The 18735-nt window shown below is 37.1% G+C and overlaps 1 protein-coding gene across 1 annotated transcript in view; it reads left to right on the top strand.

Moving 5' to 3' along the window:
* Nucleotides 1-18735, top strand: part of tdrd12 (tudor domain containing 12) — a 725767-nt gene that overhangs the window by 623696 nt on the left and 83336 nt on the right. Inside the window, exon 24 of the mRNA XM_051932225.1 lies at nucleotides 11390-11562. Within this exon, the coding sequence (XP_051788185.1) occupies nucleotides 11390-11562 (173 nt within the window). The remainder of the gene's footprint in view (nucleotides 1-11389; nucleotides 11563-18735) is intronic.

Here is an 18735-nt window from a genome sequence, read left to right as displayed (position 1 = left end):
TAATAGTAGTAGTAGTAATAATAATAAATTGCACAGGTTTATGCATATTTTTATGTCTCCAAATGTCTCCTTTCATGTTCAAAATTATCTGTTCAAGGATAGTAGAAAAAAAAGATAATTTGGTATAAGAAAAGACCAAGAAGGACTAAATGAAGCAAAATTTAGGGTAAACACAATTGAAAAAATATTACAGATGTTGTTCTACCATCGTCCTCTGCAACTTTGGCCACCATCGTTGTCAGAGGCACCTTTCAGAAATCTGAGTAAACTCCTGATGCAGGTCCTCTTCATTAGCTTCCTTTGTGTATGAGATTTATCCTGATTGCACCTGCTATCACATACATTTTTTGTTACCTTCTATTATCTGCCCCAGGGCATTAGTGAGTATCATTGAAATAATAAAAACACGCTTATAATATGCATTGACTCTGGTATGTGTAAGGATTGATGTTTGTTAGTGGCTGTCCAAATGTACGAAAAAAATAGACATACTGTGTTTTATGCTTTTCAGGTTGAGGTTCTCAGAAGAGATCTTCTCTTAAACACCTGTCCAGTTACACATCTGAATAAGAACATTTGTCATTAGGAAGTGAATCATTCACCTCACAGATTCTTTGACTGCCCTGCTTCTTTTAATAAACAGATATTGCCCCTGTTGGTAAACTTCTGACATTAGCATACATGTCTTAGATGCCTTAGAACAGCTGTTTGTATACTGAAGACTATATAGTAGAATCTCTGTGAAATTGTGAACTTGTGAAATTACCAATTCTCTCAAAGCTCCTGGTCATGAAAGAGCATAAAATTCATATTATTTAGAGACTTTCTTGCAGTGAGGTTATGTGTACACAGTAGTCACTGCCAAGTGCATTCTGATCAAGCAGGTTCTGGAATTCCCAATGGTCAGGACCTACTGCAGCTTTTCAAAGACACATTACATAAGTTAGCAAACTTGGATTAACAATTATAGTACGGTGAAAGAAAAATTATACATCAGTGTATTTCGATAGTGATGAGACCATTATTTTATTAATTCTTGTAGAATAGCTACATGAGTCACAAGCCTGGTGTTAATAGTAGCGCTCATGGTTCTTGCCCAGAATGAGAAATTTTCAAAACAATGTTAGCTATGGTTTTATGATGTAAGTCTTCATTATGCAATACAATATATAAACAATTTTCAAAATTAATTTGTGACAGCAAATCAAAGTGTCATAATTTCCATTGGTGCTTGCATGAATCAGTGTAGAAGTATCTTCCAGGTGAATGGATTTTCTTGGTGATGGGGTCCATAATGCAAGACTTAAACCTTAAAAACAAAACGGATACTACTATAATGCAATATAGGAAATGTGTGTGCTTGAAAAAGAGATGTTTGAGGAGAATTAGTTTCTCCAGCATAATTAAATTATAGCATAAAATGTAAAAACTTACATTTCTTAAAGCAAAACTTGTAGAAATGAGGAGAAATTTAGCTCAGTTCAGCCTTCGACAGTGCCAGCAATTAAATAATTTGCTTGGGCTCCTACTTTATTTAATTTACCTTTATTTATTGTATGAGGCAATCTCTGCCCATTAGAATTATATCAAGGTAACTGAAGCACACTCGTTTTAAGAAAGAGGATAATACAATTTATTGATTAACTCATGGACTATGGAAATGTTATGACTGCATATATATTAAGATATAAGAAGAAATATAGACAGACAAGCATAGAAAAGGCTGACTGTTTACTGGCTATTTAGAGTTCTAATTTATCTTGTCACAGATAAATAGTTTTACGATACTAAGTCATTAAAGATGATGTCCAGTGTTGTGGAGCTGTTGCGGCTGTTGTTGCTCTGGGTTCCGGTGGAGGATTCTTCTTGCTCTGGAGTACACTCTTTCTTTGGCTATGTTATCCTTTATCCGTGGTGTTCTGTGCTCTTCGCAGTTAAGCGCTTTGCAGTGTCAACTTAATAGAGAAAAGCATTACTGTTTCTGGCACAAGTGTTTAGATGCTGAATTTCCCTTTTTGAAGTAATGACTGCTTCTTAGCCTTTCAGACTAGGTTCCATGGTTGGCTTGGCAGAATGAATGTCAGTTTGCAGATCCACAAAAAGAAAAAACTGTCAGTTTTCAGCTCATCAGCTTTTTATTTTCAGTGATTGATTTTAGAGTGTGCAGGAAGTCATTTTGGAGAGTGCAAGAGCAGAGTGTCCAGAGAGATGAGTGCAGATAGTTTTCTAACAAATTTGCAATCTCTTGTGATTGGATTAACCCCTAATACAGTTAATCCTAATAATTATGTACTCATCCAAACCTTGACTTTCAAAATAATTTTTCATGTCAGTCTTGAAACAATTTCTGTTTACCACTAGTCACAGCAAAACCTTACAAGTTGTACACAAGATTGGTGTTTATGTGCTGCAATTCATACATCTTCTGTTGTCTTCTGTTTTGGTTGCCCCACAGAAGTTTGTTTTGTTGTTTATTCATTTATTTGTCCTGTTCTTGATGCTTTTTTCTTGCATATCTAGTCTAGAATAAACTAAGTACATACTTTACATATTCATACCAGCTACTTCCATTGCTGGGTTACGGATGTTGGAACAATGCCTTTGCTGGCAAGAGTAAGAAATAGGCAGCCCTGAGCGCAGAACTAGTCATACTTTTCAGTCGCAGGTGGCAGTCGCTAAGATGCAAGCACATGAGACTTATTATCAGTATAATCCACTCCACCACCACAGAAAGGATCAACAGCAGGTGAGATTTTATTTCCCATTTGTATTTGTGCTTGTTCCTGACTTCCAGGGGTGGGGGGTTTTTGGGGGTGAGCATAAATAAAAATGGAATAAAAAATATTGCATGTGCAGTCAATCCCTTTTCTGTGTGGTTAGGGGATTATACCATGAACAAGACATTAGCTGAAATTTCGTTTTTTTTTTTTTTTTTTTTAATCATGTGCTCATGACACAGTGATGTCAGTGGTATGATACATTTGTTCAAAGAGTACAGTTGTCATTTATAGAATTATAGCTCTTTGTTTCTGGGTGTCAATTTCACACCTTCTAGCCTCTGCAAAGATGTCAGTTCAAATCTGAAATACATCTTTTTTATCAGAGGAAGTATGGGCTGGTCCTGATATGAAGAGTTCAGCCAGTTAGTTTGGAAAGAACGTGGGGTTTTTCTACAGCTTTATGTCTGCATCCTAGTTAAACCTGATGTGTGCTACTAAAGTCTAGCAGAATGGGCTGTTCCCACTTTGCCCACCATGTTTTACTTTATAAAGTAACTGTAATAATATTACCAAATTCAAAAAAAGATAACTGCAGCATTACAGGAACTAAATAAACTGATTGATCTGTGACATAAGCATCTAAGCAAATGACTAAGCTAACTGTAGTCTATAGCAAAAAGCTGTACATAAGGTTTGTGAGGATAAATGCTGCAGAAAAGTAAACTTCCCATTAAAGAGAAAGTCAGTGTTGCTGAAATTAAATTGCTCCTTCAAGTGCTTTTCACTCTCGTTCTTCTTTTAAAAAATGTGCTGCTGAGTTTTAATGAGTGAGTCTTAATTGATGTACTATAAACAAGTAGCACAGACAATTTCATAAACCCCTCTGCATACGAGCTCTCCTCTATGACTGGTCATTTGAACTTTGGCACCAACAAACTGAACAGCCTATAGCTGAATGAGAACTCTTATGATGAAGGCTTATAAAATATTTAGTTGGTTCTGAGCATAAAGAGGAGTTTCTAGGTTCCGAAAACATCGTCACATCCCAGGATGTTGTTTTTCTTTTTTCCCCCCAGTAATTAAATACATACACTAAACAAACGTCCACCACAATAATGACTGTATTGAACAACAACAACCACTGCTTGGACAGACTGTATACTGTATTTTTACTGCCCTACTGAATGTACTCTTCCATTAAAGAAACTAGTGCCATAAGTCTTGTACATTACATTTCCTCCCCACTTAAGTTAACTATATACAGATAATAAAAATGCAGAAATACATTTGTAGATATATTATGGTATAAACTTTACAAATTAAGCCTCTGAGGACCTTTTCTGTACATAACAGGGTAACGTCTCTTGATATCCAGTACAACTGGGGTTTTGATGTGTCCAGGTACAGTTATCTCCGGTAATCTATCCTGCTGTTCAGAGGCTGCAGTATCAGCTCTGGCTAAAATGGTATTTTTCAGATGGCTCTGTTCTGCATGCCACCTCCAGGTAGATTCTCCAGTGTCTTATATATGCCTAAGTGGTCCAGTCCTATTGACTGTTGTTACATGCTACCATTTCTCATACTGATAATCCCGTGCCAGCAATTCCCAACCCACTTAGAAACTGTTTGTCATTAAAGTGTGCAAACTGCTTGTTCTCAATATGTCACCTGATGTCTGCTTTAATGAGATCCATATGTGATCCTAAATGTCTTCTGAGAAACATCATAGTTGGAGTTTGTCCTGTGGTGGCATGTACTGCATTTCTGTACACAAATAAAAAGTTTTCTATTTTGTGCTGCTGTGAAATTTTCTCATTATTCATTGTTTTTATTGCCCTTTTAATGGTTTGTATGAATCTCTCTGCTAAACCATTAGTAGCAGGATGATACTGGGCAGAGGTAAAATGTTTAATGCCATTTTTCTTAATAAACATTTCAAATTCTTCATCCACAAATTGTTGTCCATTATTAGTGATGACTTGTTCAGGTAATTCATTCCTTGCAAAAATAGTTCTTGGCACAGAAACGTTTCTCTCAGAAGTAGCTATTTTCATTGCCTGTTTCTCAAATGGAAGCAAAGATTGCTTGCAAAGCCAGGAGAACATCCTTTCCACCAGCCTGGAGAAGTTCACCCCAGATACCACACATCCCTGCAGCCTTCCCTACCCTCAGCTGGTTCACCACCTGTGCAATTTCAGTGAGATTGGGTGGTTCACAGATAATTAGAGGATCAGCCTCAAAAACTATGGACCCAGAGATATCCAACGTCCTAGCTGGAGGATCAGCTTTAAAACAGCTGCTCAAAGTAGCTAACCCAGTGGGTCATAACTGCTGTGTCATCCGTAAGCACAGTTTCATCAGCTGCCCTGACTGCGACTCTCCGAGGAAGATTTCAGATGTGCGTAATGCTTTGATTCCTCTGTAAGCAGGATGTGTGATACTACACCATAGATGGTGTTTTACTTGCTCACAGATTCCGTCCTTCTCAGTTCTAAGTACAGACCGGAGCTGCCATCAAGCCGTGTGCTGCGATTCCTGTTGATGGTAACCAGGGTGCCTTGCAATATGAAACATCTCCTTCTGGGAACATTGGTAATACCAACACAACCCTCAGAAACCTTCAGGGTCTTGTCACTAAAGGTCTCACACATCACATTAGGATAGACAGTCGCACCCAAGTCTGTAAGTTCCTCACGCAAACTGCTTGCAAACTTGTTAGAAACAGTCAGATCGTGGAGTCTGGCCAGGTCCAGCCTCATTTTCCTAGTAGGTGGTAGCCTACTGGACCTAAGCTTGATCTTCAGAGTAACAACAAGAAGTCTGTTGTCAGAATTCAGAAATTCAGCACTTCTGTAGACCCTGCAGTTTTCTAAGAGCCTCTAGCTTCTACCCATGAGGATGTGATCGATCTCTGTCACCAAACCACCAGTTCTGGGGTACCAAGTCCAACAATGCGGCTCCTGGCACTGGAACCAGGATCCAGCAATCCGCACCCCTTGGCCTTCTGCAAAGTCAAGGAACATGGAGTCACTGTCACCAGATCAATGGTGACTGACACAATCCTCATAACCAGACCTGTCAGTGCCACTGGTCATATTGAAGTCACCCATGACAAGAGCAGTGTCACCTCGCAGGCACCCATCAACCACAGAGCAAAATTTGTGAATAAAATGTCTCCCTCAACTAGAGATTACACACTGCAGTCAGAGCATACACTGAGACAACAGACAAGGCAGAGAGTGCCTTAATCTGAGTCTCATAATGTGCTCATTGAAAGGAGTGACATCGGACACCATCAGAAGGAGCTAATCTGCAGCAACAGCTACTCCTGGAGTATGACAACCATCGGAACAACCAGACCAATAAAAGGTTTACCCACCTACAGAGATCTGGCCAGACCTACATCTGCACACCTCAGAGAATGCCAACACTGAAATGCAGAGTTTACAAAGCTCCTCCAGCAGCAGAGGAAGGTGATCATCATGCCTGAGAGATGAGATGGTCCACATACCTCCTCAGATGGGCCATCTCAAATTAGTACCCGAGTGATGCCATGCAGTGAGTGACATCTCAGCATCACATCAGTTCCAATCCTTAATAGGCCTGACCCCATTGGCTGTCTGACGTTTTTGACTTTTCCGGGGATGAGGCTCCCAAGGGCTTTTCCCTATCCCTTTCATAATGTGAGCTGCCTTCCTATCGGTGGCAGCAGCAGAGCTACTCTCAGCAGAAAAGAGTCTTCTCAGAGCTGCGTGAATTTTTTTTTTTTTTTAAACGGTGACTGTAGTGCCAATCCTGCCACCAACCCCCACGATTTCCCTGCAAGTTGGAGGACAGCTTACAGGGCTGGATGCAGTTTAAAATCATACTCAGGACATGCAGTAAGATATCTCATCCTTGAAAAATTCACACTTGTCAAAAATTTGTCATTAGTACCATAACATGAAAAAAGTTTCTGTTTTAACTATATGTTCAACATTTCTTGCCTTGCATTTCCTGTCATCCTACATTTACATAGATCCTTGTAGACACGGAACACACATAGAATTCATGTTTTCCAAATAAAGATATATTATTTACCCTATACAACACCAGGCACCTCACATCTAGATAAACAGACTTCAACTAGGAGAACGTTTTGACCGACTTGAGCAGTGGCAGTGGGGGGGATGGGATAGCAGGCTGCTTGTGCTGATCAACACATTTGCAAAACAAAAGACGCTAATGGAGAGGTGCAAAGGAATTTACGGTGGCCCGGGATAACAAGTTTTTCTGATAGCTTCAGGGATTCTAGTGTTAAACAGGGGCTTCTTTGTTGAGGGTTCAAATCATACCTTATCACCAATTTGTTGTTTTCTTCTATTTTTTTTCCCCAGTAATTAAACACATACACTAAACAAACTGCCACCTGGTTAACGACTGTTTATTGAAAAACCACAACCACTGCTTGCACATACTACATATACTGTATATTTACTGCTCTACTGAAAATACTCCTGCACTAAAGAAACTAGTGTCAAAAGATTTTCTCAGACTTCTGTTGCAGAGTCCAGGCAGGGTTGTTAACCATCTGTAAATTTACAGATAGTTTGTAAAAAAAACATTCAAAATTGAAGAATTTCCTATAAAGCATTTGACTCTCGCTAAAACATTAGAATTCTCCCATCTACCCGTCCAATGCTCGTCGAAAACATGAAAACTGCACATGGCATATTCAACAGCTCAACCCTTCCACCACTACCACTCGTTGCCAATGTGCAAAAAAATCCATAGGGCACCCAGTTTTTTATTTTTTTTTTTAACTTATGTACCTTGTGACAGATAGGGGCGCTGTCGTCCCCTTGAACCCTCCGACCAGACGCCAGACACCAGATAAAAGTCCAAGAAATTATTTTATTTGGACAATAATGTGCACAAGCACCTCCACCACCACTATACTTATAGACAATACAATCCTCAATAAATCACAATCAATAATTCCTCCACACCTCCCAGCAGCTCAGTCACCCTTCCTCCCAACTTGGCTCACTGGTGGGATCTCCCACAGTCCTTTTATACTTCTTGACCCGGAAGTGTTTCTGTCCCTCAGTCCATGTGACTTTATAACACTTATGGGTCGGGTAAAACTCCTATTCTTCAGCCCGGAAGTACATCATTTCCTCTGTCCCCTCGACTGGGAAGTACTTCCAGACTATAAGGCTAATAGAAGTCCCTGGGCCTCCCTGCAGCGTCCCTTGGCGGCCCCCATGGTATCCAGCAGGGCTGTGCATTAAAACTCCAAGGTCCATGAGGCCCTGCTGGAATTTGGGGCACCTCCATGTTGCAGGAGGGCTCCATCTGGCGGTCTGGGGGTATTGGCCAGGATAAACTGTCGGTCATATCTCACAACCTATTCTAAAATATTTTTGTAGAATGACCAGAAAAAATCTATCCTGGTCCATTTAAATGTAGTCAACATTAACAGCCAGTCTTTTAAAGTAATGTAAATAATCTGGCAAAATTGAGCTCTGATGGCCATATATTTCTAATGAAATTATGGTTTGTCAATATTATCATTTCATTGTAAATGTGTTTAAATAAGCAAGATTCATCTGGCATGAAAAGACAAAAAGTCACTGAGAAAGAGTCTGCTGTGAACAATGTGCCTACTTCCATGAAAGCTGTGGGTAGGAAAAGTCCATCACTGATGTGAATGGATATGACAACAATGACTTTTTAATAATCTGAACTATTATGAGGCAAAAACTATTTTTCTTGGGAATAGATAAATGCACCCGTAAGGTCCAGGCAACTAAGTAAACTGCACACGCCCTATTAGCTCAATGTCTGAACATGCCTCATAGATAAGATCCTTTTCCTCCTTTAAAAACACAGCATAAACCTTTTCTATCAGAGTGGTCATACTTTCATCTTTGTTTATGTCTTTTGGTGAAATTGCCATCACAATTTCTCTTAACATTCCCGTTTAGACGACAAAAAAAAATTGTTTAAAAATTAATGAAAATATGATGAAACTGGGAAATATGCATAATTTTATCACAGCAAAAGTTTTTAAGCATACTTTTGTATTATAATTTATGCAGAAACTACACTTCTGTAAAAGGAATACTTAATTCATTATTTTGAAAATTTTAAAGGATTGCTTGATGCTTTAAATTCTAAATGATTTTGTATTGTTTTTAGAGACATTCATTTTCTGTTAAATATCAGCCTTGATCAATAAAAACCTTGCAAAAGATTAATACAACTGCAGACTTTTATTTTTTACTAGCCATGTGCACCCAACTACGTTGCGCGTGTTAAAGTTGTCTGTGAAGGGCTCCCTGTTTAAACGCGGCTGCCAGTCATGAACTGGGCCCTTCGTCAAACAGCATTATGATTTTTTATAAGGGAAACAAAATTACAAAACAAAACCCTACGGCCTACTCGGAATCACTGTCCGAATAGTAATTATGTGGTGGTGTAGGAGTATTTCTGCTTCTCTCCGTTCACAGTCCGTCTCGTTTTCACGACGCTGTTGTTTCCTCTCACGATCTCTTCTCAACCTTTCTCCAATCTCACAGGTTGCTTTGTGGCAATCCAAAGAGTAAGGCAATATACACGGAGCAATGGTTATAAAAGGGGGACACATAGGTATCCAGGCTCTTTAAAGCATAAATAGGGATCACTTCACTGACATGTGAGCAAGCCACGGTACAACTGTGAGACGCGCAGCACTCGCCGGCTACAACGTAACAATAATAATTTCCGGAACGTGCTGTTACGTTGTCATTCATTTTACCCACTGTCTTTCTTTCATTCATATGTTACGTAGGCACGTACCTTTTATCTTTGGCAATCTCATTCTCTAACCAGGCCTCAGGAGCTAACCAGCGTAACACTGTCCACCACCCCTTTCGTTATTCCGGCACATTGTTGACATCCGTGAGTAACAACAACGTACTAAACTGGAAGGTGGTCTACGCATGCGTGGAATTCGCGGACAAACAACGATCAAGATCCAAATGATTATATATAAAGATTAGTTAATTTAAAGCACAACAATTTGTTTAGTTTGAATGTCTGTGTTTTGAGGTGTGACTGGAGTACTACAGTCTTCAGTAGTATAAGCCTGGAGGAGATTCTTAATGCAATGCCTATGTTTTAGCTGTCTCTATACTGCCATCTAGTGCTTCTTCTTCTAATTCATTCGCGGACAAACAAAAATCAAGATCCAAATGAAGATTATATATAGAGATAATACAGTGTTTAATGGCCTATATATATAATAGACTGCTCAGAAAAATTAAATAAGCTTGTAATCATTACAGCCTAACAAGTCAATTAAGCTTCAGGGACATCAGTCTTTCCAGTTAGGACCATTTGCACCTGCTTTGGTGCAAATAACAAAGACGACAGGTGGACTGGAGAGGCAACAGCAAGACAACCTCAAATTGGAAATGGTTTTGCAGGTGGTGGCCACATATAATTGTTCTCTCCTTATCCTCCCTGACTGATTCTTCTCTAGTTTTGCATTTTGCTAGTGTCCTTGTCACTACACGTAGCATGAGGCGTTAGCTGCAGTTGATTCAGGTTGCACAAGTAGTCCTGCTCCTCCAGGAGGATGCATGCATATATGCCATTGAACACTGTTTGCTGTGTACTTCATGCTTAGATTAATTAACCACATACTGCTTCCAGTGTAGCAAATACGTTTTGAATATATGTTTTTTGTAGTTTTTTTCCTTCCCCTCTGTACATTACTTTACAGTTATTGAAATATTATTCTGGTGAAGGAGCAGACAAAATAGTGTATTCAGTTTCACAATAAGACTTGTCTTTTTAGTGGTATAGTCAAAGCTCTTTATATTTTATGACTATTCAAGTATACCAACTGACATTTTTGGTATTTAAATCCTAGCCTTAAACAGTGCTCTGTCTTGAGCAACGGCTATAGCAGGTAGACTACTACTGTATCATATTAGATTATGCTTTACTTGTTATTTAAATGCATTTACATAAAACACATGTAAAGATCCTGTCACAGATTAGATTTTTTTTATATATTTAAAAGCAGTACACTAATTAATCACTAGATTAATTCTAAGCAGTGCATTATGTTGTGATGAAGTAGAAAAAATTCCCATAAGGGAAATTAAGCAAAAATATAAGTTTTTTTCATTATTTTAACTTAATTACATAGCAGTGTTTTAAAAACATTGCATCTTATTTCCACAAAGATATATTTTGAAGTTTTATTTGTACTGACCATGAAACTTCAACTGTTTTGTTTTTTTCTTCCCTGTATGTAGTCTTAGGCATTCTAAAAATATATACTCTCAACATTCTAAAAAAGAAATGCAGGTCTAAATGAAATTAGCTTGTTTTAATTGTTACTTTCATTACTTACTGTAGTAATAGTTTTATGATTGTAAATTTTAGATATATTAATAATAACATTACATCATGTTACCATTTAAAGAAATATGTTTTAATATATTGCTTAGTTATATTTTATAAACTATAAAAGGTATGTTTTATTGTTAGACAAATTATTTTTAAATGAGTTTTGCCAACTTGTTTCATTATTCATTTACACTCTTAATAAATGTTTTTTTTGTACGTTGTATGATTCAGAAAAGTTAAATTTATCTTTTAAACCAACATTAACACTTGTTTTTCTTTAAAAGGTATTGGTTACAAAAATTCCAGATACGAAAGTGCTCATAAATGAGCATGTTGTTCAATCAGAGATAATTGCTACTGGTTTGGGTGAAAATAATCCCCAGCATCTTAATTTGCTGATGTCCATGTTCCATGAAGTAGGATTAATAGAACACAAGGAAACCATTAACAACTTAAAGTAAGTATCACTCTTCATCATTTTAACTACTTAAACATTAATTTCAGTTGACAGTTTTCCTTAATTTTTAACTTCAGACTCTGCATTTAAAAATGGCCAGATTTCTCACTTTGATGGTTTTGACATTTTCATTCAGGATGTAGTGAAGTATGTTCCACTGAATAACATTTTAGTACAAATACTTATTCATCACTTATTTATTTATTCATTTATTTATTAAAGTAACCTCTGTGCTATTGTTACTGCCAAATTCATTCAGAAATGCACAGTTTAACTGTGTCCAGCAGGGGGCGCATGCTCCCTGGAAATGTAGCTCATAGTTTGAGCCAGTCTATATACCCCTTCAGTACTCATGGCGGAAATATTAAAACCAGAGAAATATGGTATAAAAGAAAGGATATATTTAACTTGCTTTGAAATGCAGCTTTCGCTCTTAATATACATTACAGTATAATCTTCATACATATAAAAACAGCTGAAGAGAAGCCATTGGAACAGTGCAATAGTCATTCAGTTCTTGCGTGGGGGTCATTAAGGACTGTAGTACATTCAGTAGAGTGCAGGATGCATTGTTTTTGGCATGGACTTAACGTCAAATCTGTGCTGTTGGCTTGTAACTTCAAGGCATTCTGACACATCTTAAATACAACACTTTTAGTGAATTCGGTAAGCTATTTGTGATCAATGCCAAGTATGGATTACTACCAACTGAGCTATTTTCATATTCAGTGAGCTATTTGTTACCAATACCATAAATGAATTAGGTCTCAAAGGCCCCAATATAGCTCATTCTTTCCCTGTCTGTGAATAGTGCATCTGCCCTAATCACTTTAGGTCCCTGTCTGAAAGAACTGTCCTTATTTCATCTAAAAATATATGCATGCTAGCATAATTTGACTTACACATCACAATTATCAAATAGTTATGTTTCAGTTCTAGTTACATTCACACATTTAGGTAAATACATGTTAGTTAATTTAAGTGGAATTTTATTTAAATAAATAAAATAGTGCATTATTGAACACCATATTTTTTTTCTTTGTATTAATATGTTCTTACTTCTTTGTTCGTGCTTTCCTTACTATAGTTCATTTGAATATTTACATTTTTGTTTGCTCATTTTTTTTCAAAAATATATGTGCATATGTTCAACCTTCATTTCACATTTTGAGCACTGTTAAATGCTTATTAAAAGTGAAAAAGAAATAATTGAATAAATAAATAGGTGATCAAAATTTCAGTCTTTTTGATTTATCTTTGTGCTACAGTAACCTTCTTACCCACACATCAAATTTGCTGCTAATTTTCACTTTTTTCATAAACAGCTTATTCTTGGTACCTGAGGGTTGCACTTCAGTGGCACTGTATGTCACATAGTTGTTGCAAATATGTTTGAGTATTGATTTAAATGTTTCAGTGCAGCGTGGTGTTTAGATCACTTGTTTCAAGATATTCACTGAATCGTAAGTAATAAAATATATTTTTGTCTGCAGTCAACCTGAATTAGTACTCATTTAAAATGTTTTCCATTTATTTTAAAAGGAATACATTTATTAACAAAATATAAAGTAAGGCTAACAGAAATAAAAACAAAAATAAAATAGCGAACAACTTTTCCCCTCTTTGACCAACCTATGTAAATATTAGGAACCCTCTTTTTTTTTTTTTTTTTTTTTTGGCCCAACTTTAGATTTATTCAGATTTATTTTCTCTGGATAAAGAAGGTGCTAATTTTTTTGACTAGAAGAGACAATACCTGGGTTTAAGCCAAGGTCCTTTTTGGGTATTGACTAGAACTCCCTTTACCACATTTTCATGTCTTATGCTATTTGTCTGTTTTGTTGATTGTTTTCTTCATCCCAATAAGAGACCTACACTCAGGTTCCCAGCTATGCCTAAGGCACTATAAGTACTCTATTATTAAAAGAAAAACTGATGTCATTGGCACTATACATACAGTGCATCCAGAAAGTATTCACAGCGCATCACTTTTTTCCACATTTTGTTATGTTACAGCCTTATTCCAAAATGGATTAAATTCATTTTTTTCCTCAGGAATTCTACACACAACACCCCATAATGACAACGTGAAAAAAGTTTACTTGAGGTTTTTGCAAATTTATTAAAAATAAAAAAACTGAGAAATCACATGTACATAAGTATTCACAGCCTTTGCTCAATACTTTGTCGATGCACCTTTGGCAGCAATTACAGCCTCAAGTGTTTTTGAATATGATGCCACAAGCTTGGCACACCTATCCTTGGCCAGTTTCGCCCACTCCTCTTTACAGCACCTCTCAAGCTCCATCAGGTTGGATGGAAAGCATCGGTGCACAGCCATTTTAAGATCTCTCCAGAGATGTTCAATCGGATTCAAGTCTGGGCTCTGGCTGGGCCACTCAAGGACATTCACAGAGTTGTCCTGAAGCCACTCCTTTGATATCTTGGCTGTGTGCTTAGGGTCGTTGTCTTGCTGAAAGATGAACCGTCTCCCCAGTCTGAGGTCAAGAGCGCTCTGGAGCAGGTTTTCATCCAGGATGTCTCTGTACTTTGCTGCAGTCATCTTTCCCTTTATCCTGACTAGTCTCCCAGTTCCTGCCGCTGAAAAACATCCCCACAGCATGATGCTGCCACCACCATGCTTCACTGTAGGGATGGTGCCAGGTTTCCTCCAAACGTGACGCCTGGCATTCACACCAAAGAGTTCAATCTTTGTCTCACCAGACCAGAGAATTTTCCTTCTCATGGTCTGAGAGTCCTTCAGGTGCCTTTTAGCAAACTCCAGGCGGGCTGCCATGTGCCTTTTACTAAGGAGTGGCTTCCGTCTGGACACTCTACCATACAGGCCTGATTGGTGGATTGCTGTAGAGATGGTTGTCCTTCTGGAAGGTTCTCCTGTCTCCACAGAGGACCTCTGACAGAGTGACCATTGGGTTCTTGGTCACCTCCCTGGACTCCAATTAAGCTGCAGAAACATCTCAAGGATGATCAGGGGAAAACAGGATGCACCTGAGCTCAATTTTGAGTTTCATGGCAAAGGCTGTGAATACTTATGTACTGTACATGTGCTTTCTCAATTTTTTTATTTTTAATAAATTTGCAAAAATCTCAAGTAAACATTTTTCACGTTGTCATTATGGGGTGTTGTGTGTAGAATTCTGAGGAAAAAAATGAATTTAATCCACTTTGGAATAAGGCTGTAACATAACAAAATGTGGAAAAAGTGATGCGCTGTGAATACTTTCTGGATGCACTGTACATTATTATAAAAGGAAAAACTGATATAATCAAAAAAGACAAAAATCAAGAATTCTTAAAAGTGAAAATATAATAATTTGAAGTAAATACAAAACAGGAAAACATCATTTGACTACTATATATCCAAATGGTAGAGGTAAAAAAATAAGAAAAAAATACTGAAGAGTTTGGTGGGCAGGGAATGCTGATTAATACCTATTCATTGTCACCTGTATAATGGGAAAACATTATGAGAGATTTCTAATTAGACCCAGAATGCCCAAGACTTTTATGAAACCACTTTTAAGAAAAATTAAACTTGCTTGATTTATAGGAAAATGTTTTTTATATTAAATAAACGTGTGAGTGTGTGCAGTATATGACTGGTTGCTTGAACCAATAATAGTATGGAATAGAAGATATATAGACCTAAGTGGTAGAAGAAGGGTCCACAATAGTAAATGGAGAAACACCAAGGGCTAGACACTAGTCATTTTCAAATTGTTACACACTGTTTGCCTGCCATTACGCAGCCTCGCCATTAGTTTAGTAAGACTAGGAACACATGAAGATGGAACATTGAACAAATTAGGTTTGAAGCTGTACTGGCATTCAAATGGAGACATGCATATTGCAGGGTGATTTGGCTGATTATGTGTAAACTCTGCTAAGGATAATGATTTTTTAGCACTTCTGAAGATTGTTGACAGAATATCATAGGAATTTTTCTAATTTCTGATTAACATGCTCTGTCTGGCCATTGGTTTGTGAATGATAACCTGAGGATAGTAGAGGCTAACATCCTATCTTTGTGCAGAAAAAAAATGACATAACCTGAACATAAACGAATGACCCCATCTGAAGCAATAGATGTGGGAAAACCATGAATCTAGACAATCTCATTAATAAATATGTCAGTCATTTCTTTACCCTTAGGAAGTTTCCTGAAAGGAAAGTAATATGTAATTTTACAAATTTATCCACCACCACTAAAATCATAGTATATCCCTGATCCTATCAATTATGAACTCCATACTAATGGTCTTCAAATGTCTAGAGGGCAAAAGGAAGCAACTGTAAACACTCGACTGGGTAACCTTGAAGTGTTTTTGCACAAGCGTATGCAACATACACATGCAACATACACATGAACTAAATTTTGAACATTCTGCCACTGGTCTTTCCACCAGAAGGATCTGAGAATCTGCTCAGCAGTGCAAGAGATCCCAAGATGACCAAAAAACCATGAGGCAGCACTTCCTATCTGAGATCAGGAGGGATGTAAATTCTACCCTACAAAACCTACATGACCTGAAGTGGTAGCAGCCTTGATTGTGTCAAATAATGGGTCAAGATGGAGCACAGAGGTAACTCCCTAGAAATTTCTCAAGGGGAAGAATAATTACTGGTAAATTAACACAAATATAAAATTTGCCTATATTTGACAGGACATCAGTTTTTCTTTTTTTATCTTCCAGTTGATATACTATCACAAAGTCAAACTGGCTAAAAAATGAAGTCCACTGAACCTGACTAGCATTCAGCCTTTTGGCAGATTTTAAATAAGTTAAATTCTTATGACCTGTAAAAATTCTAAATTAATATTTAGCCTCTTCTAACGAGTGATATCATTCCTCCTAAACACATCGTCCTACTCCTGTTGTTTGCTTATCAAAAGATTCACCTTCCCACAAACTGCTGTCTGGGGGATTGGACTTTTAACACATTGCTTATAATAATTAGAAACCCCAGTTTAGTATTCGACCCTTATTCTTGTCTATTACTGGGTTGTGTTTCAATAACCATGGATACCCTAAGATGATATGGGGGCTTTGACAATTAACAAAATAAGTAATTTGTTCCATGTGAAGGATTCCTTCCTTCATAGAGATGAGAGGAGTTGAAGTTTCCAAAAACTCTAACAATAGGAGTCTTGTCAATCAAGATTAATTTTAAATGAATTGATAAATTGGTTGAATACATAATGCCATTAATAATTGTATAGTAATAAACTTCTTTGCATCTCCAGAGTCAGTCAAAGCAGTAACAATTTTCTATAATGATCAGAATTATTACAGCATTTTTTAGGGTTTGACTATAAACTCCCACCTCACCAACCCAGTAATAAAGTGAGTGTTTTAGTTTCCCTGAAGTTTCGGCATTTAATTACCACATGCCCAAAGCATAATACTAACATAGATTTTCTTGTGCTCTGTGTTGTTGTTCTCTTATTCTGACATTAGTCTACCCGAATTCCATTGATTCATTTCATTCCTTTGAAGTAGATGGAGGGTCAAAAGAGGAAGTCTAGAAGGCTGCTTGGTGTCCCAAAGTATCTTCTTCATTGTCTCATATTTTCGTTCATTAATTGTAGTGCTAGTTTTTAGTGTTATAGTAATAGCCTCTTCTAAGGTTTTTCCCATAATCTGGCTAATGTGTTCATCTGTTATTTCAAGGGGCAGACCATTTTTGCACAAATTAACTGTTGTTCTGAATTCTTTTATCAGGAATTCAATAGCCAGGGAATACAGCATCAGCTTTTTGAATCAGATCAGGTATGTAGGTTTGTCAAAAGCAGAACTTCTGGTTCAAGACTACAAAAATGGGGCTTGCTGTCACCAGGGAGCAAACATTTGGAAAAAATGCCATGTATAATAGAAACCAATTGTTTGTGTCAGTGGGTGACCAGGGGTTTTGACATAATTTTATTGCCTATGCATATCAGTGCCATTAATCTCCAGTTCTTTTACTCACATAAGTGTCCAGATTTGGGCAAAAGAGTGACCAAAGCCAACCATCAACTTAATGAATACTCCTGCATCCAAACTCTCCTGTTAAACAGTCTGCCGGTCAGGTCCCAAAATATTCCAGAACATTTGATTAAGCTTATCAGGATTTTCATTTTTATTTAGCAAAGCATGTTGTCCAAAGTGACTTAAAAAAGAGGTCAACATAATCAAGTAAACACGAACTTGGAGCTACACATGTAAAGTTTCTGGATTGAGATTGATGTCACATAGAGGTTGTATCACCAGATACCGTTCATTAGCAGACCTCACTCAGTGGGTGAGAGTGAGCCATATACATAGTTGCTGAGCTACTGACTACTCTTGTGTGTAAGCAGAAAGGTTGTTATTGTAAACTAAAACCAAAATGAAGACTATAACTATAGTCATCATTTAAAAACAATTAAAAACATTTTCATAAACTAATATACAATAATTAGCAAAACCAAGATGAAAAACTGAAACAATACAAAATTATTACAGTGGCTGGAAAGACTAATAGAAATAAAATTATAAATTATAAAAATATTTTCAGTTTTTGTAATTGTAGCCGCCGGAGTGTAAAGCGAGTTCAAGCACGGGTAAAACTCGTGCTGAAATAAATCTCTCAGTTCAAAAGTTCATTTTAAAATATTTAGTGAAATTCAAAGCAAGTAATCCACACAAGAATAAAGGAAAAAGTTGTTGCACACGTAGAATTAAAGGCAAAAAAAAAAAGAAAAAATGTATCTTCTCTAAACTTAGCTTTTCTTGTAAAACTTTAGTTATTTCTGTACTTAAAAGTTCTTTACTTCTTCTTCTGTACACTTCAATTAAGTGTTTTGTCTTACATGTTACTTGACACACAAAAACATGCACACAAGGTACGCAGTGCTCGAAAGGGACGGTTTAGAACCATGTGCCCTCTACACCTTACACACGGCAAGACTGATCATTAACTGAGAAAAATGTTTAGTCAGAACAGTTAGAAATAGCTAGAATATACCAATTCAGTTCTGCTTATGGGGGTTATAGGAACCTCCCATAGATTATGCACTATCATTTAGTAAAACATTTATGAATCTTATGCAACTAGGAAATGGCTCTTACACATACAGCCCCTAATTGTTTATGCTAGGGCAGAAATCAATTACTTTAACATTACTTAGTA

Source organism: Erpetoichthys calabaricus, chromosome 9 (assembly GCF_900747795.2).
Source record: "Erpetoichthys calabaricus chromosome 9, fErpCal1.3, whole genome shotgun sequence".
Lineage (NCBI taxonomy): Eukaryota > Metazoa > Chordata > Cladistia > Polypteriformes > Polypteridae > Erpetoichthys > Erpetoichthys calabaricus.
Note: the sequence above shows the minus strand (reverse complement) of the source record. Positions and strands in the feature narration are given on the sequence as shown.